Below are 24,299 nucleotides of genomic sequence, written 5' to 3' on the forward strand. Positions count from 1 at the left end.
CCTTGACACAGGAACTACTAGCAAGTGTTGGTTGACATATTTTAGATTACAGCTCAGAGCGTAGGGAGTTAGTTTCTCTGTGATATAACTGGGGTGCTGGTGCTGCTGTCATTAATAACATCATTACATCTTTAAATATCACTGTTACTATTTTCATTCTTACAAACAGTCTGACAGAGTGTGACTTTGCTCAAATCTGTAGAACTAACAGTAAAGAAGTATTGACTTAAAGGTCCAGTGTGTAAGGTTTAAGTGAAAGGGATCTATTGGCATAAATCTAGTGATGTTTTCACTAGTGTGTTTCAACTAAATGGTACAAATTGTTGTTTTCTTTACCCTAGAATGGGTCTTTTATGTTTTTTATATTCATCCAGACTGGACAAACTAAACACCTTTTGAGTTTTTATGACAACTGAAGGCAACCACAGGTTCTCTTTCATGTTTGGAAGGGGAGGGTGAGGAGAGGAGTATTCAGCTGCAGCATGCAACTTCACCACTAGATGTCACTAAATTCTACACACTGAACCTTTAATTAGGACCTTACTTTGTGTATGGATGTTGGACACATAATTGGCCCCTCTGTGTGAATTGTGGCCCCTGATTTAGAAAAAACCCTAGATCCCCCACTAGTTGTGATTTGGTGCTAGCCAAATAAAGTTGAATTGGGATGAAATGCCTGGTGAGAAGAGTGAGCTGGTGTTGTTACAACGGATAAGCTGATCACACAGTCACCAGCCTGCTACACTGAAGCCGACAGGAAACACTGACATTCATACAAACTGACTGCGGTGTGCACAAGAAGCTCACGAACACAAACCATTGGGTTTGAATGGGACGCACGCGTGTGTATGTTCCCGCTTCTCACTTCCTGGTTGCTTCCTGTATTCTCTCTCACGTCCCCCTGTTTGGACGGAGCTGGCGCCGCTCGTCCAATGGCGTTAGTCCACATGCGGCGCAGGGAAGAGGGCTTTAATAAAACCACAGTGTCAGAGCCGTGCCGAGCCACACAGAGCTGCGCCACGCTGAGGCACGGTACGGCACGGCACCGCACGGTTGCACACAGGGAGAACTGGATCAGGTGAATGCGGTCCTCAACGCGGGACACTGTCGCACACACTTTCCCATCACTTCCGGAGGTAAGAAGGCGAATCGGGGCATCTTCACCCAGACAGGGAAGAGGAATTCCACTCACTCCGACATCCTTCTCCTCCGCGAACCGCTTCAAGAATCTCCCCAGTGGCCCGAGGGACGCGTCGTTTGACCGCGGTGTGTATCCAGCTGCCCCTCCGGGTATCGACCCTCTCCAGGTGTCGACAGTGTGGTGAAGTGCGGTGCTGTCTGGCCGAAGCTGTGCGGGAAGGAGCCGTGTCTGTGTCCGCCATGGAGAACGCTCACACGAAGAGTGTGGAAGAAGTTTACAGTTATTTCTGCGTCAATGAGAGCACAGGGCTGTCCCTGGACGAGGTGAAGAGGCAGAAGGAGAAATGGGGCCTAAACGGTACGACAGCTTCCTTCTTTCTAAACACCCTCACCAACACAAAATACCAGCGCCGCCGGGACACGAACGAGACACGCGTTCAGAAATGTCTTGTCATTGTCAGTGTTCAGTGAATGTGGGGGAAAAGTCAGCACCGCCATCATCCTCCTCTTCCTCCTCCTCCGGCCGGTGTCATAAAGTGATCCGGCTGACGTCATCAGTGGTGACCTCGAGGGTTTCCCATCTCTCGCATAGTAACACAGTAATGATTTACTTAGAGGCCATTGTTGGGTGTCCAACACTGTTTTATTGTGTGTCGTTGAGTCACGGCTGCAGTGTGATAACACTGTTTAACATTGTGACAGTGTTGTGAAGTGTGGGGCACCTTGTTGGACACAGCACGCAGAGCTGGATGCTCCACAGAGCTGGAGTCCACCACCTCAGCTCCATGTCCCTGCAGATCCAGCAGGCATCTGACAGTGACCGGTGGCCACGGGACAAGTAACCTTATCCGCCCGAGTTAATCTCCCTTGTCCCGGGGCTAAACAGTTGTTTTATATTAATACCACCTCGGAGGTCATGGAGGGTAAATCCCACCTCCTCTTAAATCACTCTGACCTTTCAATCGATTGGAGATTTGTGAATCCTCAATAGGATCAGAACAGCGAGTTAAATTATTTCAGCATTTTTATCATTTATTCTAAGATAATTTTTTAACCAGTTTTCTTTTTAACATTCGTGCATCTCACGTTTGCAGCCACTGTTGTCATTGAAACAAAGTACAATGCAATACATAGATGAATTGTTTACAGTTCGTTAGGCAGAAGGGCCCATTGGCCCAAGTCTTGAATGCAGTCCCAGTAGAAAATGAAAAAAAAAGGATGACATTGAAAATACCCAATAGTGAGAATATTTCTATACACATTTTCTCAGAGTTGGATGTGGTATCTAGTCTAATTTCAATTGAGTCGGTAAAACTGTGCATCATCGTGGTAATTTGAAATATTCAGATACAGGAGCCTATCTTTCTAAAAAACATATCAAACCTTAAATTAAGTTTTTAGTTGTATTTTTTCCATCAAGTACACATTCTTTATGCCCCCATTATACAGTATGTATGACTATATAATCATTTACCAAAATCTGAGGAGGAACTGGCAAAAGGGTGATTTTGTTCTGTGTAAGTCTGAGATTTGGCCCTGTCATAATAACACCTTTCTGTCTCGGAACATACCGAACTGCTCTTGTTATGGGAGTCAGTTCCCCATAAAGAAACAGAAACCGAGAGTCATGTATCCGTCTGCCTAAAAAAGGCATTGATCCCTTTTCTTTTCTCTTTCATCCGTGTCCTGTGCCATCTGTGGATCGACCTTCTCCTCCTTCATACTGACAGAGTTACCAGCTGAAGAAGGTAATCACTACTGCCACTCATATTGTTCCTGTCGTTTTACATACGATTCTGTGACGGATTGTTTTAAATCTTCTTTTTTCTCCGCAGGGAAATCTTTATGGGAGCTTGTCCTCGAACAGTTTGAAGATTTGCTTGTTCGAATTCTTCTGCTGGCTGCGTGTATATCTTTTGTAAGTATATCTATTATCTATGTATATCTATTTTTAATGCTATTGGATACAACACAGTCCTATTGAAAGTGTGAACCTTACTGTACATTTTTACACCATGTAGACTTGTGTTACTGTTACTTTTGCTACTTCATCCATGACTGAATAGAGCTGAATTTACAAATTTGGGGCTCCTCACTCTGCTTGTGACCCACTGATTTATTTTACTCTCACTGTTACTCCCCTTGTTAACTCCTTCATGGTGTGTCCAGTAAATGAGAAATATGATGCACATATAATTTCAAGAATCCCAGGAGAAGTTATAGCATCCTACACATAGCATCCTACACATAGCTTTATCCTGCCACTTCTGACTGAAGGTGTTTATGTGAAGTCAAAAACTGCAGCCAGGATTATTATTAAGCTGTGTGTTGAATGGCAGGGGGTCAGTTTATGCATGGCATAGCACTGAAGTGTGAACGTCTTCAGTTTGTGTAACCCGGCTGAGGTTACACTCACACATTAGGGAGCTAAACAGCTGAGAAAGCTAGCAACCCATCTGAGGAATGGTGACAACAGCAGCGGCAGCATTGAGTTGCCATCACCATGTGCCGAGTAAGACATTTGAGTCAAGCGTGACTGCTGCTGCGTAATGACTTCGTCTGATCTCGCTGGAGACTCTGACTTATGATGCTAGAAACAGATAAATGTTTGATAGTAGGCTGACATTATGGGATTTTGACAAATCCGCAGACTGTCCAAATTCCAAGATTGACCGCCATATATTTATTTCCTTTTATTATTTTTTTTTCTCGTACACATTGGTGGACCAGTTTTTACCGGCCCTCTCTGTGTGCTTGTCATCAGGGAATGCATGAGAGCGTGCTGCATGTCTGTTCTTACTGGCCAATCACAATATGTAATCACATCAGATGTGGTGAAGGTTGTTATTTGTTTGACTCAATGTAAAGCAACAGATCTGTGTATATTGACTTAACCACAAATTATGTTACAGAGGTCTGAATAACATTTTGATAACTGACTTCCTGTGTGTGTGTGTGTGTGTGTGTGTCTGTGAGAGAGTTGGTATGTGGTGGGCAGTGCCCGGTCAGTTGATACAGAGGTGTCAGTGGCTGCTGTCTGACGGTGGAACAGAGCACCACTCAAGACCAAATTTGGGCCTCACCCCTCAGTGGGAGGGCTCTCGTCAAATACACCTCAACATACATTTTTTTTTTTTCTCCCATTCTTTAATAAATGTATACCAATAGAATGTGGGAGCAATTCAAAATCAGAAAAGCTTTTATAGTTATGCCTAAAGTCTTTGGCATCCAGCACAGACACTTATGTCTCACAGAGGTTGATAGCTTTATTACATTTTGGGACATTAACTAATTGCCTGTGACACAATGTAATTTTAGACCAATTACAACAAGCCATAAGAGAGTCCAGGTCAGACTGTTTTAATGTCATAAGGTTTTAACGCTGGCAGTGAGACGTTCTTCTATAACAGACCTTTAGTATTCCATTAGAACTCCCTTTCTGAAATGGAAAGGTTTAAGTAGTTCCACTTAATATAGGTCTGACTGTGTTAATCTCAGCCCCTACAGTCTTCTTGTTGGCAGACATGTTTGCATTAGAGAGTCAAACACTCATGAGGTATCTTCCATTCCTACACATCAGATGGGCTGTGCAGTGTCAGCAGTTAAAAAAGTCAAAGATTTCAAATATCCACAGGAGAATAAAGAACAGTTGCTCACAGTGAATGGAATACATCTACTGCTAGATAAGCTCAGTCGTTGATGACTGAAGAGTGAAGAACAGTTTCTAACATATAGGTTGAGGATAATGTTGAGGGGCATTAAGATGCACTTGTATGCAATGTTTTTTTTCCTCAGTAACTGAAGTTTTATGTAAGAAATGTGTGGGATGATCCTCGGCTGTGAACAGTCTCTGGCTTTGAACATGAGTTTCTAGCAGCTTATAAATGGTTAAATCCTCACATTTCTGGAATGAAACACTGCTGTCATAATAAAGGTCTATTTGAAAGACAAGAACCTGCCCACTTATTCTGAATGTATAATTTGTGACTGTGCAGCATCTTCTCCATTTTCCATACATTAGATGTTTTTTTTCTGCAGTTTCCCTGTTATGAGCAACTTTCTGTGTTCTTGGGAATTTCTTTTATTCACATTGTAAACGGATGCCTGCTTTTTGAGTGAAATGCATAATGTCATATTTCTCGTGTTGTTTTCAGGTCCTGGCCTGGTTTGAGGAGGGGGAGGAAACCATCACAGCCTTTGTGGAGCCTTTTGTAATCTTACTCATTCTTATAGCCAATGCCATCGTCGGTGTGTGGCAGGTGAGAAACTTTCACATCCTGGAAATCCCTGTATTGAAATCCCACTCCATCTCTTCTGTATCTGTGGAATATGCCTGGAAATCACTGTGATTTTCCTTTTTAAGTAAATTATCTTCTTTAAGATGATTTTTATTGATTTTTACCTTGGGATTAGTAACAGACATGAGCCAGTGTGGATTACAGTGTTAAAACGAGATCCCTTATAGACCCATTTGATTGTAAGCACGTGTCTGTATCATGATGGACAGAGAGATGCTAATATTGGGTACATGTGGCCAAATCCAGTGCATTCCACTACAATAGTCCTATGATAGTTACGCTACCTTCATCAACATGGCCATGAAATCGAAACCAGAGCAACATTATTGTGAATCACAGTGTCCAAAATGTTTGAAACAAAACCCTGTGACGCCACTGGGACAAAAAGATGTCTGTATTTGGATTACAGCCAAACCTAATGTATATGGCAACAGAATGTATGTCAGTGAGACCATGCATCCATCAATGATCTGAAGATTGTGTCAAAGATGTTGGTGTTGTAATGTCAATGACACATCTGGATATGCCTGTAAGACTTTTGGAAAAACTTCATAATGTTCCACTGGTGTTGAACGTTATCTAACAGTGTGGCAGCCTGCTGCTGGTTGTGGGTTTCAACATTTGTTTTACTTCCCTGTAACTCTAGATAAACAGTCTACTGAAAGTTATTTTTGTCACACAGAAGGCTTCCTTTTGAAAAGCAACAGTCAGTAATAGGTCAGTCTGTATCTCACACATGAGGCCTGCATTAACTTATTTTTCAGACGTGTGAGTCCACTGTGACGTATGTGTTACTCCAACAAAATTAATTAAACCAATTTAACAAATATTCTATCAGAACCAAGAACAGGCACTTTTCTTGGTTTAGCGCTTGTTGTCTCTTACTACTGAACCGATTCCCATGAATTTTTGCAGAGGAGTGGGGCCCTAAGAAGAACCCATTGACTTCTGTAGCAGATCATGATAAACTGTCTGATTCAGGGATTTTCACTTTAACGTGGCAAGATAGGGAGTTAGCCTTGAGGGAGGTATGCGCTCTCCAAGCTTCCTTATAGTTAGTTAGTGATATTATCAGCTCATCTCAGAAATGATGACACTAAGTGCTGTTCTCACCTCACCAGGAACGCAATGCTGAGGATGCCATTGAGGCACTTAAAGAGTACGAGCCTGAGATGGGGAAAGTCTACCGGCAGGACAGGAAAACTGTGCAGAGGATCAAGGCCAGAGAGATCATCCCTGGTGACATCGTAGAGGTTGCCGGTAGGTTTGCCTTGCTCTTGATTTTGTGCTTTTCTAAACAAACATGACTTCTGTTACTTCGTTATTGTTTTAACCTTATTCTACTGTTAAACTGTTGCATGTGTTGCTTAGATCAGAGCATCAGATAACTGAAACGGCTCAGTTGATTTGATTAGTGGATTTCTCTCCGGCAAAGGAAAATTCTGGATATCACATGAACCAGTTAGGAACAAACCTTGAAATTGATAGAGAATTGGCAAATTAATTCCTCTGCAGTCTCTATCAAGATTTGCTTGTTTTGCTGTGAAAGAGTTGGGTTTTTTGGGAGATGAAAGAAGGGATGTGGTGTTTTCATATGATGGTTTTTCATCTGTGTTCGACTCAGCCCACTGTGACAGGTTAGACGATTCCAGGTATGGTCATGGGTCACATTTAGCACCAGCTCGAGTTGAATCCCTCATCCCCAAGTGCTACTGCGTCACACCCTGTTAGGATAATGTGTTTTGAGATGTTTTTATTAACCCTGTGTCACAAAGGGCGAGAGGAAAAGGCTGTCCAGGCACACTTCACTGTGTGTGTCTGTGTGTATTCGTCAAGCTGCCACTGCATCTTCACAATTCATCCTAACACAACAGTTTCTCCCCATGCAGCATGGGAACAGGGCGCTAGAGTGATTCATGCTGCTGACGTCCAATCAGTGCTTCTTTTTTTTTAAGGGACCTGTTTTCTCTCATGGTACAGTGTATGTATGACTCTGCAGAGGGAGGAACACAGATGTGTTGGGGAATGCTGGAGTCCTTAAAACACAGGTGTTATCTTGATACTTTGTTTAACCCTAAGCCACTGAAGTGATGCATAGTTTTTCTGTGCATACTGGTAGGTTTTATTTTTAGCTTTCATAGGCCATTTAGATTATGGAATGCAGTATTTATAGAGGCAGTGACAGTCGTGAAGATGACAGGTGTCTGGTCCCACCCCGCACATGCCCATCCCATCCTGCTCTGGGAAGCATTGCTACGGTGGGTGACGTGGGAGTCCTCAGTAACCTTGACAAGGGCAAAATTGAGTAGGACTGTACAGGGATTTAAACTCTATTGTAATTTCTGTTTAAATGTGTTTTATATACTGTGTATAATTGGGATTTGGTCGACGGGGATAATCCCAACATTCTGATTATGACTTGCAAAAGAAGCTAAGTGTGGAAAGCTTTGTTTTTTAGGTCAAATTGAAAGAGAAGTTTGTGAGTCAGACGCACACATGTATATTAGAGACCCAGTCATCAAAACCTCTTGGTAGTGGTAGCTGCATGCTTTGCTGTCAGTAGCTTGAGGCTTACTCTAAAAAATGCAGCCCAGCAGGCAGCAAAATCAGGAGCTTGGCCATGAGTAGAAGCTCATCAGCTCCAGTTTACCACCGAAATCCTCCTAATTTCTTTTACAATGGTTTCTGTCACGCTTCCCCTTCTATAAATTTTATTTTCCTGAAGCTCCAGTCCAATGTGACCCCTGCCCATGCAGTGGAGGAATGTTATGACGCAGATGCATGCCGTTCGGCTGCTGAGCTCCAGGTAGAGGAAAGGGAGACGAGCCCGCAGCCAATCTGTGCTGCTCGCTGTCAGGGGGCTGCTGTGACTTTGAACGCTGCCTCCTACTCGCACCTCATCACTTATCAGCCCCACAATCGCATGCTCAATGTAGTCTGTTCAGTGTCATGGAAAATAACAAGCTGTGATGTGTCTCTCCAACTTTTATCTAGACTGGATAATTATTTGGTTTTATTTTTGTACCTTGGTGTTCTCAGATGTGATCTTGAAGCAGCTGAAGACCTGGGGGCTGTTATATGTGCTGGTCTCAGGCCAGTCTGCTCTTCTGTGGAGTCCTCAGACTGCTCTTGTTGGGTTGATAATATACTTGGTCAAACCAATGTGGCTCAGCAAAATCAAAACTAACCCTTGATTTGTTCCAAATTCTTACTATAACATAGATTTGTGATACTTTTGGGATGCGCAGGTGACAACAGCCTAGATCTGATAAAGGATTAGCTCACTCGCTGGGTTTCCAGTGGGTTTTAAGTTGTTTTCATACGACAACATGCTGCCAGTTTACAGTTTGGTGTTGTGAGGTTGCACATTTCTGGATGTTGGCCTTTCCTCAGAGCAGTGGAGCTCAGTGCGTTTGTTCCCTGCTGCCTGTGAAATTGTGAGTCTGGTCATGATGGGGGTCAGTGTGTTGGGGGGGCAGCGTACGGGGGAGGATCTCATCTGCTCTCATTGTGTTGGAGAGAGATGACCTTATAGGGAAGCGCTTTGTGGATCCACTCCATCGTGCTCAATGCACAGTGACCCTGCCCATCAGCACCCGCGCCCTCCACTAAGATTACCACGGATAGTATGTGGCATTTAATGTGGTCTGGCAAGCATCTATTGTCACTGAGGGACTTTCTTTTGGCAAAGGTTCCTGACTTGTCAGCAAGGCGGAGAGAAAAGGTCTGCTCTTGCCAACCAGGGAATGGGGCATTAGAATGTGAAGACCTCCCATAAAGAGAAGTCCTGCAGAAGGGAACAGAAGTTTTGAATCAAACCAGTCAGTACAAGTTGATTGTGCTGAAGTGTGCATGTAATGTTCAGCGTAAACTAAAGTATATAATTGTATAACCACATATAGACCAACAGCACCAGGCATGTTAACAATAACTACTATAGTGCACTGACTGGGAGTCCATGCTTTGCCATCTGGTTATAGATGGTGACATGTCAGACTTAGATGCAAGAGATGAGGGACCACTACAGAAAGTTATGACTGCAAGATGTGAGAAGAATGTACACTTTCCCTTTTTTTTTTAACCAGGATATAAAATCTGTACTTATTCTGACAGCTAGTGATTTCTTATTCACATACTAATGTCTATGGCTGCAAGGAAAAATTTGATGTATGCTTTCACACTATGTTTTGTCTGTAACTACAGCATGAGAACATTAGTCCAAAATTCATATTATTTGTCTTGCACCATCTAGGTTTTTTATTTTTTAAATGGTTTTAAATCTTGATGATTTCAAACCATTGTCTCATGCATTAATGCATTCATCATTAATGTACATGTAGATATGCTTGACTCTACCCCTAGTTTTTTTTTTTTTTTTTTTTTACAAAAGCTTTAGTGCTGCCAGTCCTGGCACAAGTTTTGTTACTATGGCAACGGAAACGGTTGTATGCGGATGTATGTGGAGGCCCAGCTTACTGCTGCTCAAGATTCATAACAGACAAAGGCAAAGCAGAGAGCTCCAGCAAACAGTGTTCGAGATCCTGCTTACATAACTGAGGTCGTAGGTGAGAATCTGCTGCCAAAGTCAAGAAACTACTCCACTGTTGGTAAATATTGGTTTATCACTCCCACCAACCAACTGATGACTAAAAATTACTTGATGTTCTTTTCTTGCTCATGAACAGTGAGGCTCACTCGTGACTTATACTGAAGCCCCCTTTCCATTGATCAAAAAACCTTCGTACATCTGGCTTTTGTCTGCAATGTAGTTGGATAAAATCGACATTCACTCCCAGAGCAAATAATTCTGCAGTGGACACGGTTTCTTATCGGCAGTGATGGCAACGTTACAACTGGATGAGTGTGCTAATTTGGTGATTGTGAAAGAGTGTGAGGTGAGAGCGCGCCTCAGTTCATGACATTGAACATTTCGCACTGGGGGAAAATAACTGCGAAGCAAACTCCTCTACTGGCAATGGAAAAGGTGTTTTGGTGGGTTTACCCGTATTTTAAAAACCTAATTTCGGTGAAACAGAGTTGTAACATGGGCCCGGTTCAGACCTGGTATTAGCATCTGTCTCCGGTTATCCCATCACAATGAACAGCTCTGGGTACAGGTGGGAACTGCTACGTACCAAAGACGCATTCATGTTGAAGGAAAACCTTCTCATCTGGTCTACTGCATCTTTTATGAACCAAAATGTATTTACACATCTTCTATTTGTCTTTGTCATTACATTGATTTATTTATTACAGTATGATCAGTGGGGATTAGATTGACTGGAGACTCTAAATTGACGGTAGGTTTGAATGGTTGTTTGTTTCTGTATATGCTGGCCCTGCGATACACTGTCAACTCTCGCCCAATGTCAGCTGGGATTGGCTCCAGGTCCTCGTGAGGCCCTCGAAGGATAAGGGGTATAGATAATGGGTGATAATGAATCGTGTTAAATTGCATATAGAGTGCGGAAGTGAGATCTGATTACAAGTGATCAATGGAGACCTACTGTAAATGGAGATGCTCTCTAATGCCTAGTTTGAACTTTTATTCTTGGAGATGTCCACTTGTTGAGCAGGGTATGAACAGGGTAACAACTTTAAAAAAATATCTACAGTGAGAAGAGAAGGAGTGAAAGGTTACAGTTTTAGCTGTTTTATTAAAACATATCCATTTGGATAAAGTTTTTGCATTGGTGTGCATGTTTAAATGTAGCTAATGAGTGAATCAGTAGGAACTGTGTTGGAAAGCTGCTGGATGCTTCACTTGTTGACCGCTCTGAAATGGCCCTCTCAACGTGACAGAAGGTCAGCCTTTTGTTCAGCTGCCATCTGCACATGTATCCTCCTGGCTGGCACTGACAAAGCCTGGCCCGCTGAACCACTCTCTCTTACCGAACACACGGCAAAGGCAGGTGCCAGTCAAAGCTGACTGCCTCGCTCCAGTGGCTGCCGGGCCTGCTGTTGAAAGGTCTGTTTATAAGGCACCTCTGGGAGTCATGTTGGGTGCAATGTTTTGCCAGGGTACACAGCGCTTTTGTCACTGTAAAATCTGTCGACTGTATGACCTGTTGGCAAGCACAAAGGAGATAAAGTGGTCGTGACTGAGGAGATGCTTGGACTGTTACCAAGTAGGATGTTGACACAAAGGGATAGATGAGATACACACACTAAATCAGAGCAGGTCTGCAGTGTAACACAGCCCCGGAACAGATCCATTGTGTCAGTGTCACAGAGTTTTAACACAGAGCAGTGGTTTCTTTATATGAGAACATCAGCGAGCACTTTTTGTTAGAAGCCTGTCCCTCTAGCCTTGTTTCTTGGCTCAGGTCACTCTATGAGGTTGTATTTCTTCAAAAGTAATGACTTAGCACAGGAAGTATTATACAATCATCCAGGATGTAATTGTGAAACGTTTTGGCAGAAGAAAACCTCTTACTTTTTGTTCCTGTGGCACAGCTGAGGGTGATCCTTTTAACATCTTAAAGGGGTGGGATCCCTGAACTGGATTCTTCTCTACAATGTGCAGATTATATGTAGTAGACTTAGTTTTTCGTGTGACTGACCCGCCGCCCACATGGCTCCATCTGTCTTTCTGTTCAGAAGCTACCTCTGGCTGCACCCATTGTTCCCGGTTCAGGTGGTTTAAAGGTGCAGCGGAGATCAACGTTAGTCCTTCTTAGAAAAGCTGTCACTGTGAGTCTTGATTGGCCTGTGGCTGCTGACAGATCAGAGTCTCTGGCAGGACATCAGATGTGTTGACGATCATCCAGCTTCTCACTGGGTTGTCTAAAATAGTAAAAAGTCAACACCTATGGAGCCGAAGTGTTGAAATGCATGTTACTATAACAAGGCTGTGCATTAGTTTGGAAATGAGTAAATGTAATTCCTTTTAATGAGATCTCAAGGTGAAACAGTATTATGTATTAAATTCCAAGTGTCAGTACCTCATCCCAAGTGTGTGAGGAGAGGTAGAGCAGCAGCAGCTCCATCTTTGTCCCCCTGTCTCTTCCTGTGCTGTGACAGTGTTGAGGAAGCAGCTGCCATCATACAGCCACGTTTAAACCTGATCAGGGCTTTAGGGAACATATCGAAATGCTTTTTCCATTTTTGGCTGCATGTATTGTTGGCCTCATCGCTACTTTCCCCTCCCGTCCCTCAAGGGCATGGGGGGTTTTGGATTACCGTACATGTTCCCTCAAATTGGAATTTTGACGTTGGTATGTTTTTATCAAATCTTTTTCTGCTCAGAGTTTAGATTTTCATTTCACCTCTGTCATGATATGTTGTTAGATTCTTAGATATTAAGCAGTCTTGTGTGAGGATTGTATTCTAACTATACCATGAACTTGGTTGGAGTCTTTTGTAACATTCTGACACAGTTTGCATTTTTAACTAAGTAGGCCTTTATGTAGACGCCCACAGAACTGTGCCATAGCCTGAACCATTTCCCCAGTTTCCATCGCTTTTATGTACCATTAGGAAGCTGAATTGGGTCAGTGCAATTTCAATGTACCCAAATTGGCCTTTTCCTTTGAGACAGGCCTTTTATGGCTCACAAGTCCTCCATTTCCTCCTCTTTCTTTGGCTCTCCCTCTCTCTCCCAACAGCGATGGCAGCACCGTAATGAGCTGTGCCTTATCAGTTGAGCTGGCACTACTGTAAATATTTGTTAAGATCAGTGTCAGTAACATGAACCGTCATTTTCTTTGGGCTATTTTATATTATTTCCAGTAGATTTAGGGTTGTGTTGTTGGGCCTCTGTCATTTTAATTTGACACATGTTTGTGAATCTGTTAATAGTTGGAGACAAGGTACCTGCTGACATCCGGATCTGTTCCATCAAATCAACCACCTTGAGAGTTGATCAGTCCATTCTGACCGGTGAGTCATTTCTGCTGCTTATATCCTATCCATTAATTTATCATTTACATTTTCAGTTCGTAAACCTAACTAAAATGTTATGAATTAATTTACAACTCTAACATCTGTACATAAATCCCATTTAAAACGTTTTCTGTAATTGTTGCTAATTGCACATTAATCTTTTCAGCAGAGCCTGACAATGTCATCCAGACTTTCACTGCTCATATTTAAACGTTTGACTGAATTTCTGCTTGTTATTTATAAATAAATATTTAGTCATATATTGAAAGTCACAAGTTTAGCTAAAGGAAATAGTAAAGCCCTTACTTAAGGCAGCAGACAAATGAGGCTCCTCATTGTTTTCAATATCACCATCCAGCCTCTTTAATACTGTATCCCTAATACACAAAGCTGCTTTTAGATATGGCCACTCTTTTATTTGCATCTTGAGTATGTATTTTTTTTATAACTAAGATTATATTTTTGATTAAATACGTTATATATCTTCAAACTAATTTTAAATTCTCCACTGATGCTCCCTTTTTTTTTTTTTTTTTTTTTACTAAGAGCGCACAGTTGTCCTAGTTAACCTCATCAGAATGCTAAAGTTTTAGGGCCATGCTAAAGCAAAAAATGTTCCCCTTGACACATGGTCTAAAATTATGACTGTATCTCAACTTTCCTTTTCTTCAAAATGGTCCTAATACTCTGAGTATGAACAAGATTAAGTAGTGTATCATGATAGTTTCCAGTTAGCACATTTTTGTGTCTGAATTGAAACATTCATGAGCGTGGTGGTAAAGATGAGTGAGGCAGCATGAATGATCAGCACTATAGATCTCTGTAGAGATGCCTGACTGTACTTTGTTCTCCACACAATGTGCAGAGACTAATGCAATGTGATTTGAGCTGATACCATGTGATGTCTCTGTAGGTGAATCTGTCTCAGTCATCAAACACACCGACCCTGTGCCCGACCCACGTGCCGTCAATCAGGACAAGAAGAACATGCTCTTCTCCGTAAGCTCAGCTCACACACCCTGTTGACCTTGAACTTCTTGTTTTAGTTTTTGTCGACTCCCTGGAATAACGTATAATTTCAAGATGTGAGAACTTATCAGATGTACTTGAGCCAACAGGTCTATACTTGCCATTTCAGGGTACTAACATCGCTTCTGGGAAGGCCGTGGGTGTGGTTGTTGCCACCGGCGTTAACACAGAGATTGGTAAGATTCGTGACGAGATGGCTGCCACTGAGCAGGAGAAGACGCCCCTGCAGCAGAAGCTTGACGAGTTTGGCGAGCAGCTGTCCAAGGTCATCTCCCTCATCTGCATTGCCGTGTGGATCATCAATATCGGACACTTCAACGACCCCGTCCACGGAGGCTCCTGGATCCGTGGGGCGGTCTACTACTTCAAGATCGCTGTGGCGCTGGCCGTGGCCGCAATCCCAGAGGGTCTCCCTGCCGTTATCACTACCTGCCTGGCTCTGGGCACTCGCCGCATGGCCAAGAAGAACGCCATTGTCCGTAGTCTGCCATCTGTTGAGACCCTGGGCTGCACCTCTGTCATTTGTTCTGATAAGACAGGAACCCTGACAACCAACCAGATGTCTGTGTGCAGAGTGAGTCACACATACACACTCACACTCCTGGTACACTGCTGAGCCATATAGTAGCAAGTGCTTTGTCATCTCTGTTGTCGCTGCCTGTTGCTTGTATTAGGTGACAGTCTGACTGTGGCTGGGTAACTCACCTTAAATACATATGTCACACTGACTGCCAAGAGAGAGAGTGGAGTGTTCCTCCTGCTCACATATCCAGATATCTAACTGTTGAGCCACTCCTCTAACTTATGCTGATCTCTTGAATGACTTGCAGTGCTGCAGTTGCATAACTGACCTTGCGTCACCAAGCTGCAGAGCAGGCAGCCCGTAGTTCCTTTCTCTCTTCCTCTGTCTGTGAGAGGCACCCTGCTGCTACTTGGCCCCACATTCAGCATTTATTAAAGTTTGATTCTGTCTTGTTGCCTGTTCTGTGCTTTATTCAGTACTTTGACAAAGCCTGAATTAGACCTGAGGCTTTAATTTACAGTTTTTTATCTCGCACTGTTTGGGTCTCGGTTTTGTTTGGCCATGATTGAAAAGCCTTACAGCTCTGCAGTTACTGCAGTTTTTAGCAATGTGTGGTGATTCACAGTGAGCCATGTCATTAAACCACTGAAAGGAGAAACCATTCACACTTGGGGCATGCAGGCAAAAGCTTTATAAAGAGGTTTGCTGCTAATGGTATTCACACATCTCTCTTACAATAAAAAAGAAATCAAAATGACTACAGTGTAGATAAATGGCTAGAAGTTTTATCACAATTGCCTGTTGTCTTGTCTTGTAGTGTTTTGCTTCCTGATGCTATGTATAGAGCCCAAGTTACTGACCAGGATCAGTTTTGAACGTTTTTTAAAATTCTGTAAATGAGTCATTCGAGTCCTTTTTGCTATAAATATCAGAGAAATGCAGTAGCAGTATGTGACAGATTGTCATTACCCATGTCATATTGTGTGTGTGTGTGTGTGTGTGTGTGTGTGTGTGTGTGTGTGTGTGTGTGTGTGTGTGTGTGTGTGTGTGTGTGTGTGTGTGTGTGTGTGTGTGTGTGTGTGTGTGTGTGTGTGTGTGTGTGTGTGTGTGTGTGTGTGTGTGTGTGTGTGTGTGTGTGTGTGTGTGTGTGTGTGTGTGTGTGTGTGTGTGTCAAAGCTTCCGGTGGGAGCAGGCCTGTCAATTTAGCTTCTTTCTTTTGGGCACAGCTTCCTTTTTTCCTCTGGCTCCCTGGCAGTCCTGTGTGTTTACTAATGGGAAGAAACTAAACACCCTTTTCTCACATTAGGCATTGGGCCACCCTGCCGGGCTCTCACATAGACGCGCTAACACTGCAGGCTAATCTACTGTCTAAACAGAGTCGTCACATTGCAGGTCCAATTGGGATTTCTGTGGTTTCTGGTGCCACCTAATGTGCCAGTAAAGAAACTGTCAGTCGATTCCTTCAGTGGTGTGACTTTCGATGACGTCTCCTTTTGGTTTTTGTCTCAGATGTTCATCATCAACAAAGCTGATGGTGAGAGCTGCGCTCTGTCAGAGTTCACCATCACAGGTTCTACCTACGCACCTGAGGGAGAAGTGTGAGTACTATACAGCTGACTTATCTCATTGGTTGAACTGGACAATGTTTCTGTTATTATATATAGTGCACACACATACACACTCGTAGGCTAATACTCTGCTCGCCCTCAGGTACCAGGATGATAAACAAGTGAAGTCCTCCCAGTATGATGGCCTTGTTGAACTGGCCACCATCTGTGCTCTGTGTAACGATTCCTCCCTGGACTTCAATGAGGTCTGAACCCTTAACTTTGTTTTATTGAAAAGCTTTAGCACTTAGTATGAACTAAGTATGTATGTACTGTACAAAAGTGTAGAGTTTGTCCCTAACTGGTAAGTCACTTTGGATAAAAGCGGACCTAAGGGCACACACTGGTGTGAAAACCATTTGGTAGATGTGACAGTTCATTTAAAGTTGTATGACTTCTGGTGATTAACATTGAAAATATTGTGTTATTTAATAAATAAATAAGGAAAGAAAGAGGGAAAGTGCATAACCAATGGAATAGGGTTGGGTATCGTTTGGGTTATATTCTGATACTGTTTCCTAAACGGTGCCAGAACCATTGCTTTTTTTCTTTCTTTTTTGTTGCCACCAGAGTTAATAGTGTTATCTTGACACGTGTGGTGATGTTTATGTCGCCTGCAAGCAGGGAACTATTTCAGTATATAGTTTAGACACTGAAATGAGGCAACAATGTTGTACACCTGTTAGTCACTGTTACAACAATGTAACATTGTTTCATTTTTTAAATTGTTTATTTGTGTAAAAATTAAAACAAAAATCACTTCTATGGGTTAACTTAAATGTTTCTGCGAGTGTTTTATAGATTGAAGAGAAATGAATGAGAACATTTTTGATTCCTCAGGTCAAAGGTGTGTATGAGAAGGTCGGCGAGGCCACAGAGACGGCGCTGACATGTCTGGTGGAGAAGATGAACGTGTTCGACACCGAAGTCCACAGCCTGTCCAAGATTGACAGAGCTAACGCCTGCAACTCTGTGAGTGACCGCTACTCCCTCACCTGCTCACACTGCACATTTCCACCGCTCCCACTCAGCACATTCTCTCTCTGTGTCCTGTTGTCTCATCAGGTGATCAAACAGCTGATGAAGAAGGAGTTCACCCTCGAGTTCTCCAGAGACAGGAAGTCCATGTCCGTCTACTGCACCCCGAACAAGTCTCGTTCTTCCCTGGGCAAGATGTTTGTCAAGGTATAATCACAAAAACATGTGCTAAGGATTGACTGATAGTGTTGCCATGGATTTATAAACCGTTTATTTTTCTTTTGCACCTCACAGGGGGCCCCAGAGGGAGTTATTGAGAGATGCACTCATGTCAGAGTTGGAAACAGCAAAGTTCCCCTCAACAAAAGTATCAAAGAAAAGATCATGTCTGTGATCCGTGACTACGGGACAGGTCGGGACACCCTAAGGTGCCTGGCTCTGGCCACACGAGACAGCCCACCCAAAATGGAGGACATGATACTGTTAGACGCAGCCAAATTCGTGGATTACGAGGTGAATTTTCACTTAAGTTAGATCAAATTGGCTGTATTTTGGTGTCCACGTGTAGAGTATCTATTATCTAGTATTTCAGTCCCGTCTTTGTCTCCCTGCATTCAGTCCGACCTGACCTTCGTCGGCTGTGTCGGCATGCTTGACCCTCCCAGACAGGAGGTGGCCGCCGCCATCAAGCTGTGCCGCAAGGCTGGCATCCGCGTCATCATGATCACCGGGGACAACAAGGGCACGGCCGTGGCTATCTGCCGCCGCATCGGCATCCTGAGCGAGGAGGATGACATTGAGCGCATGGCCTTCACCGGACGGGAGTTCGACGACCTGTCGCCAGCCAGCCAGCTAGAGGCTGTGACTAATGCTCGCTGCTTTGCTCGAGTTGAGCCTTCCCACAAGTCCAAGATCATTGAGTTCCTGCAAGGATTTGACGAGATCACAGCTATGGTATAAATTCTAGAAGCTGATTCTGCAGGGGTTCTCAAACCTATCCTTAACATGCTATTTGAAATACATATGATTTCTATTAGTGTGTGTTTACAGGCACTTTTTCCTGCATTTTGGTAGTAAAGTTAGTCCTAAATCCATTATTGGTTGACATGGTCTGAAATCTGTTGATACGCTGTCTTTGCTGGACTTGTAAGCGACATGTTCATGGTGCTGATGTAGAGGATTGTACTGTCGATAATAAAGTGTTTGTTTACAGACAGGTGATGGAGTGAACGATGCCCCTGCTCTGAAGAAGGCAGAGATCGGCATCGCCATGGGCTCTGGCACTGCCGTGGCCAAGTCAGCCTCTGAGATGGTCCTCGCTGATGACAACTTCTCTTCTATTGTGGCCGCTGTTGAAGAAGGCCGAGCTATTTACAATAACATGAAGCAGTTCATCAGATACCTTATCTCCTCCAATGTGGGAGAAGTCGTTTGGTGAGTCTCCTCAGGAGCAGATGATTTTACAATAGATTGAGTCCATAGCATTGCAGTAGATTGAATGTATGACTCGTTGCAGCTTGTCAGTGCATCTTCTTATTGAGTCACTTCTGCTTAAAGCATCTTTCTGACGGCTGCACTGGGTTTCCCTGAGGCTCTGATCCCAGTTCAGCTGCTCTGGGTCAACCTGGTGACGGACGGCCTCCCCGCCACTGCCCTCGGCTTCAACCCCCCAGATCTGGACATCATGGACAAGCCGCCCCGCAACGCAAAGGAGCCCCTCATCTCTGGCTGGCTCTTCTTCAGATACTTGGCCATTGGATGTGAGTTGTGTTAACATCAAATATTCTTTAATCTGCTGTCATGTTGTTTTAGAAATAAATTTGTTCTCTGAGACAATCTGTGTTTGATGATGGTGTTATTCTGGTATCTTTGCTCCCAGGCTATGTGGGTGCAGCCACAGTGGGAGCTGCTGCCTGGTGGTTTATACTCTCTGACGATGGACCTCAGATCACTCTGTACCAGCTGGTGAGTGTGTCTCTATGAAAACCTTTCCTACAGTGCCCCCTCAGCTCTCTGCCTCCCCCTCACTGCCCTGCTGTCCCCCCCCACAGAGCCACTTCCTCCAGTGCAGCCCGGACAACCCAGAGTTCGAGGGACTGGACTGTCACGTGTTCGAGTCGCCCTACCCCATGACCATGGCCTTGTCTGTGCTCGTCACCATTGAGATGTGCAATGCTCTAAACAGGTAGCTGCAGCTCATAAAATCGTCTGGTCTCAGAAGATGGAGGACAAACTAAATAACTGAGTCACCACTCTCTGTTCTCTCCTCTGTAAAGTCTGTCAGAGAACCAGTCCCTGCTGCGGATGCCACCCTGGGAGAACGTTTGGCTGCTGGGGGCCATCTGCCTCTCCATGTCCCTCCACTTCCTCATCCTCTATGTGGAGCCTCTGCCTGTGAGTTATACAAGAACAGTTTATTCAATTATGACTGATATAATTTTTAAAAGATAACTCAGACAGGATCTGGCTGCTTGTTGTTGCAGCTGCCATCTTCTTACAGGGTTTCTGTGGGGTCTTAAAAAGTCAGAAATTCAATTATTGGAATTTGAAGCCTTAAAAAGTCTGAAATTCATAAAAATATGACGTACTAGGTCTAAAATACGTTTATATAGGTCTTAATCCTGTTAACATTCATTTAACGCTTCTTCCATCACACTTATGGAACAGAGAAAGAGAAATGTTTTGGTGGAATGCGTAGTTTGTAATGTCTTCATGTGTTGCAATTCTTTCTCTACGTTAAAAATCTTTCATTAACTTGTTGTAATAAAACTACAAACAAACAGAGTAGTACCATGCACTGGTTGTGGGACAGACCATGGACACCTACTATCTGTAGCTTGTTAGATAACCTGGTGTAAATCATTTTGAGACTCTGGTCCTTCAAATGCAACCTGCAGCCCTGTTCTTAGCTTGGGACTCGTGTGGTTTTTCTGCCCCCTTGTGATTGAAAGGTTTCACTACCAACACATATGGCTGTGTCTCGAGGTCTTCATTTTGCAGACTGAATCGTCATCTCTTCATCTTCATTCTTTTTGTTTCATAACTCACTTAAAGATATTGTAAAGCATTTTACCTTCATTAGATGGTTCACACTAGGCACACAAGAAATCATGATAGAGGGAGGGAGGGGTATGACCTGCAACAACTGTCCAGTTCTCATCAGGATGTAGGAGATGCATCTTAAAGGACTAGTTCAACAGTTTGGGAAATATATTTGCTTCTTGCTAATAGTTAGATGAGAATACTTTAAATCGAGGTAGGTCATTTGCTGATAATCCTCTACCTGAGAACATGGTAGGAATGGAGCTTATTTTAAATTCAACATTTGCACCTGTGTATTGCTGTTTCTTCTACTTCACATGGGATCTGTAAAGATGGCGGATGTTCCACCTCTCTCCGCGAGGTCAAAACCAAACCTCGTCATATTGGGTTTAGTGGGTTAGGGCACGGCCACACATGCTCGAATGTAGCAGTGGTGAACCTTAGCGTGGGAGTGAATAAAACATTCGCTTCCTGTGGCGACCCCACCCATGTGTGACAGTGCCCTGAAAAAAGTGAAAATCAAATGACAACCCACTATCGCTTATCAAAATGAACAATATATTGTTTTAAGACCACATTTTTCACAATATCCTCTGTAGTTAATCGAGAAGCTCTTTTCTTTCTCTATTTTTAAATATCCTGCAACTGTGTAGATACAGTTTTTCTGTTTTTTATATTTTTTTATATTTTTCAGATTAGGTTGAGTTATTGTTGTCGTCCTGGAAAAACTATCAGTAAATATGAAGTTACAGTTAGCAGCTCGTTAGTTTAACAAGAGACTAGAAATCGGGGCGACAGCTAGCTCGGCTCTGTCGAAGTCAGAGAGCTTCAGACGTGCTGGCAGGTGGATTTTGTTACTGGCTGGACTGTGACTGTGACATGTGGAGAAGGAGAGGTTTATCTCCTTACAGTCTGCATTCACACTAATTATCCTGTAAATATTAAGTAGCTGTAACATTCAATGATATCTCTCTCTCAGGTCATCTTCCAGATTACTCCTCTGGACGTGACCCAGTGGATGATGGTGCTGAAGATCTCTCTGCCGGTCATCCTGCTGGACGAGCTGCTTAAGTTTTTGGCCAGGAACTACTTGGACTTTGGTAAACAGCTGGAGAAGCCGGCCGCCAGAGGCTGCTCTCTGTCTGCATGTACCGAGGGCATCTCCTGGCCCTTCGTGGCCATCTCCCTGCCTCTGTTGCTGTGGATCTACAGCACCGACACTAACGTGTCCGCCATGTTGTGGCCCTGACTGACTCCTGTGCACACCCCCCCTCCTCCCCCCTCCTCCCGTGCACCAGTGTGAAGTGGGAATTAACGCACACATCTAACACCCTCACATTCATTCGGAACAACTCGCAGTTGACCCGTGCACCTGCTCTGATGGCCTGTGTGCTGTGAGATCTTTTGTATTTAGGACATTTTCACTGTTACATATTTTTACATAGGGAGAGATGCAGACTGGGGGGTTTAGGTCCTACTTTGACTCTGACTGACATCATATCCATGTTTTATTTTTGGTTTACCATCATGCGTTTCCTCTCTTATGATCTCCTGTTTTGAACAGTGTAGGAGCCCATCGTTTCGGAGCTGTGTGTTGAGCTGTACAGAGAATTTACACTATTTTATAATGATTAATATTTTTTAATTTTGGGGGAGGGGCTGCAGGGACAGGACTGCTGGGTGTGAAGATGATTGAGCTGTACTGGGGCCAAGACTTGATTATGTATACATATCGAGATATATATATATATATATATATGTATTTGCCCTAGCACAAATTTCTCTCGTCAGTTTTGAGCTCCGTGCAGCTTGTTCGGTTATTATTTTCTGCATTAGGCAGAGCACAGCTACCTCGATGCTGTTAATAGAACCATTACTACCCATCAGTCTTAACAACCACTTACACATTATACCTTTTGTCGTGTTGAGGTAAGCACCAAATAGTTTTGCAGTAGAGAAAGCTACTGACATGCGTTTTTAATGTCGAATATATTTTTCTTTTCTCTGTTATTGGAGGGAAGAGCAGATGAACATGTTACCTGTGTGATTCAGAGCATTTTCTTTTTTTTATATAAACAGCCTGTTGTTAAATTTGTTTACTTGAAGAAAACACATTTGTCTTGATTTTCTCTTTTAATTTAAATTTGAGATTGTCTTCATTTTTTAAAATCTTAATTACAGTTTATAACGTCTGTAAAATGTGCACATACTGTACCTGAATATGTAAAGATGGCACCAAGAAGCTGTCAGTTGTATCAGCTGAGCACAACACGGACACCGAGACCTCTGAAAGGCTGAAATCCTCCATCATTGGAAGAGTCTGTATATGTGTACATAGCACACAAAGTAGAATCTCTGTATAGAATTTTGTTCTTGCTGTAAAATGCTCCATACCGTCACACTCGTTTACTTAAAGCCTGGTCCCAGCCTCTCTGCATGTCTGCTCCAGTGTAACCAGGCCTGTGAGTGTTTTGAGTTTTATTTTAACATTTGTTTCTTCCAACGCCTTCCACCTGTTAACCTGCAGAGTGAGTACACCTTGACCTGCATGCCAACCACTACTGTTCTCGTCTTATACGTAGTCACAACTTTGCAGTCAGTCGCTGCTTGTGTTAGAACGACAGCAGCGACGTCTCATGCTTTTAAAGATGTAGCGTAAATGGTACGGACGAGAGGTTTGTGTTGAAATGCCTTCAGTGTCACAAAGTGCCAGCAACGTGAGCCGAGCATTTTAAACTGGTGCAGTGTCGCTGGTTACTTTTGATTGTAGACTGGCTGCATGTTTTGGCAACTGACAGTGAATGACATTAAAGTGCCCCCACACCATGACAGGACATGGTTTTATCTTTCATTTAGGTCCTAATCTCCTGCATGGCCTTTATTGGTCTGTTAAAGAAAATTTAGTGTTGAATTTAAATGATTTGCTGCCCTGTTGTTTTGCCTGTGGCCTGTGATTCCTGAGTCCATTGATTTGATTCTCTTGTTTGTTTTTTTTCCTTCTTTGCAGCAAAGGCCAAGTAAGCCCACCTCCACTCCAAATTACTTCCAGGAACTTTGGTTGTGTTTTGTGTTGTGCATGTGTGTTTTGGGCCGCACATCTTACAAGAGCTGCATGTCAGTGACGTCATATGAAGACAGGGGCTCATTAAAGTTCATACATCCTTTTATAGAGAGGCCATAAATTAATGTCTGATGAAAACTAGCCAATCCCACCTCATGAGTCCTTCCATCCTCGTGCATGAAGAGCCTTAGACTACGATACAGTGCTCATGCCATCTTTTTAGACTAAGATCTTAGTACTGTGTGCAGTAACTTGTACATGATTCCATGGTGCATGTCTGCTTGATCAGCCATCTGTTTTACCAGACTTGTGTAATATTAGACAATGTATAGTATTGGTAAATAGAATAGACATTCGTCAGATAGTACAAATGTTAAATAAGCTCAAAAACACAGTTCATCTTTCCTAAGGAAATACTTTTATGGGACATTCAAAAACCAAACAGACTTTTTTTTTTTTTGGCTTTGCACTGAGATGTGCAACATGTTCGGGGCAGATTTTATTTAATTTTTTTGCCATATCTGAAGGCAGACGTGCAGCGGTGCAGATGTTTTACTATGAGAACGGCAGGCAGTCCCTCGATGGCGTTTCATGCCAAACTGCTGTACTGTATTTTCAGAGATGATTGTACAATGTATCACATGAACTTTGGTTTCAGGTAAATAAAACTGTCATTGACATTATGAGCTTTTTTCTCCTGGTGTCATTTAAACAGTATTAAGTCTGATGTGACGCAT

At 43.1% G+C, this 24,299-nt stretch overlaps 1 protein-coding gene across 3 annotated transcripts; it reads left to right on the plus strand.

Moving 5' to 3' along the window:
- The first annotated feature begins 977 nt into the window (after positions 1 to 977).
- Positions 978 to 24,246, plus strand: atp2a2a (ATPase sarcoplasmic/endoplasmic reticulum Ca2+ transporting 2a). 3 transcript variants are annotated; one of them, XM_034596384.1, is made up of 21 exons: positions 978 to 1,498; positions 2,871 to 2,888; positions 2,976 to 3,058; positions 5,295 to 5,399; positions 6,560 to 6,698; positions 13,239 to 13,319; positions 14,236 to 14,321; positions 14,461 to 14,925; positions 16,384 to 16,472; positions 16,585 to 16,687; positions 17,322 to 17,453; positions 17,547 to 17,666; positions 17,754 to 17,972; positions 18,078 to 18,413; positions 18,673 to 18,893; positions 19,017 to 19,219; positions 19,339 to 19,424; positions 19,511 to 19,644; positions 19,736 to 19,853; positions 21,481 to 21,601; positions 23,509 to 24,246. In XM_034596384.1, exons 1-21 carry the CDS (start codon positions 1,381 to 1,383, stop codon positions 23,520 to 23,522), a joined length of 2,991 nt encoding a protein of 996 aa, XP_034452275.1. In that variant the 5' UTR covers positions 978 to 1,380; the 3' UTR covers positions 23,523 to 24,246. The 3 variants fall into 3 exon arrangements, 2 of the variants coding, with proteins under 2 accessions (XP_034452275.1, XP_034452274.1); XR_004615022.1 differs by having other exon boundaries at positions 1,002 to 1,498; positions 21,481 to 23,029; positions 23,509 to 23,740; XM_034596383.1 differs by having other exon boundaries at positions 1,000 to 1,498; positions 21,481 to 23,740.
- Positions 24,247 to 24,299: the final 53 nt, after the last annotated feature.

Source organism: Hippoglossus hippoglossus, chromosome 9, assembly GCF_009819705.1.
Source record: "Hippoglossus hippoglossus isolate fHipHip1 chromosome 9, fHipHip1.pri, whole genome shotgun sequence".
Taxonomy (NCBI): Eukaryota; Metazoa; Chordata; class Actinopteri; order Pleuronectiformes; family Pleuronectidae; genus Hippoglossus; species Hippoglossus hippoglossus.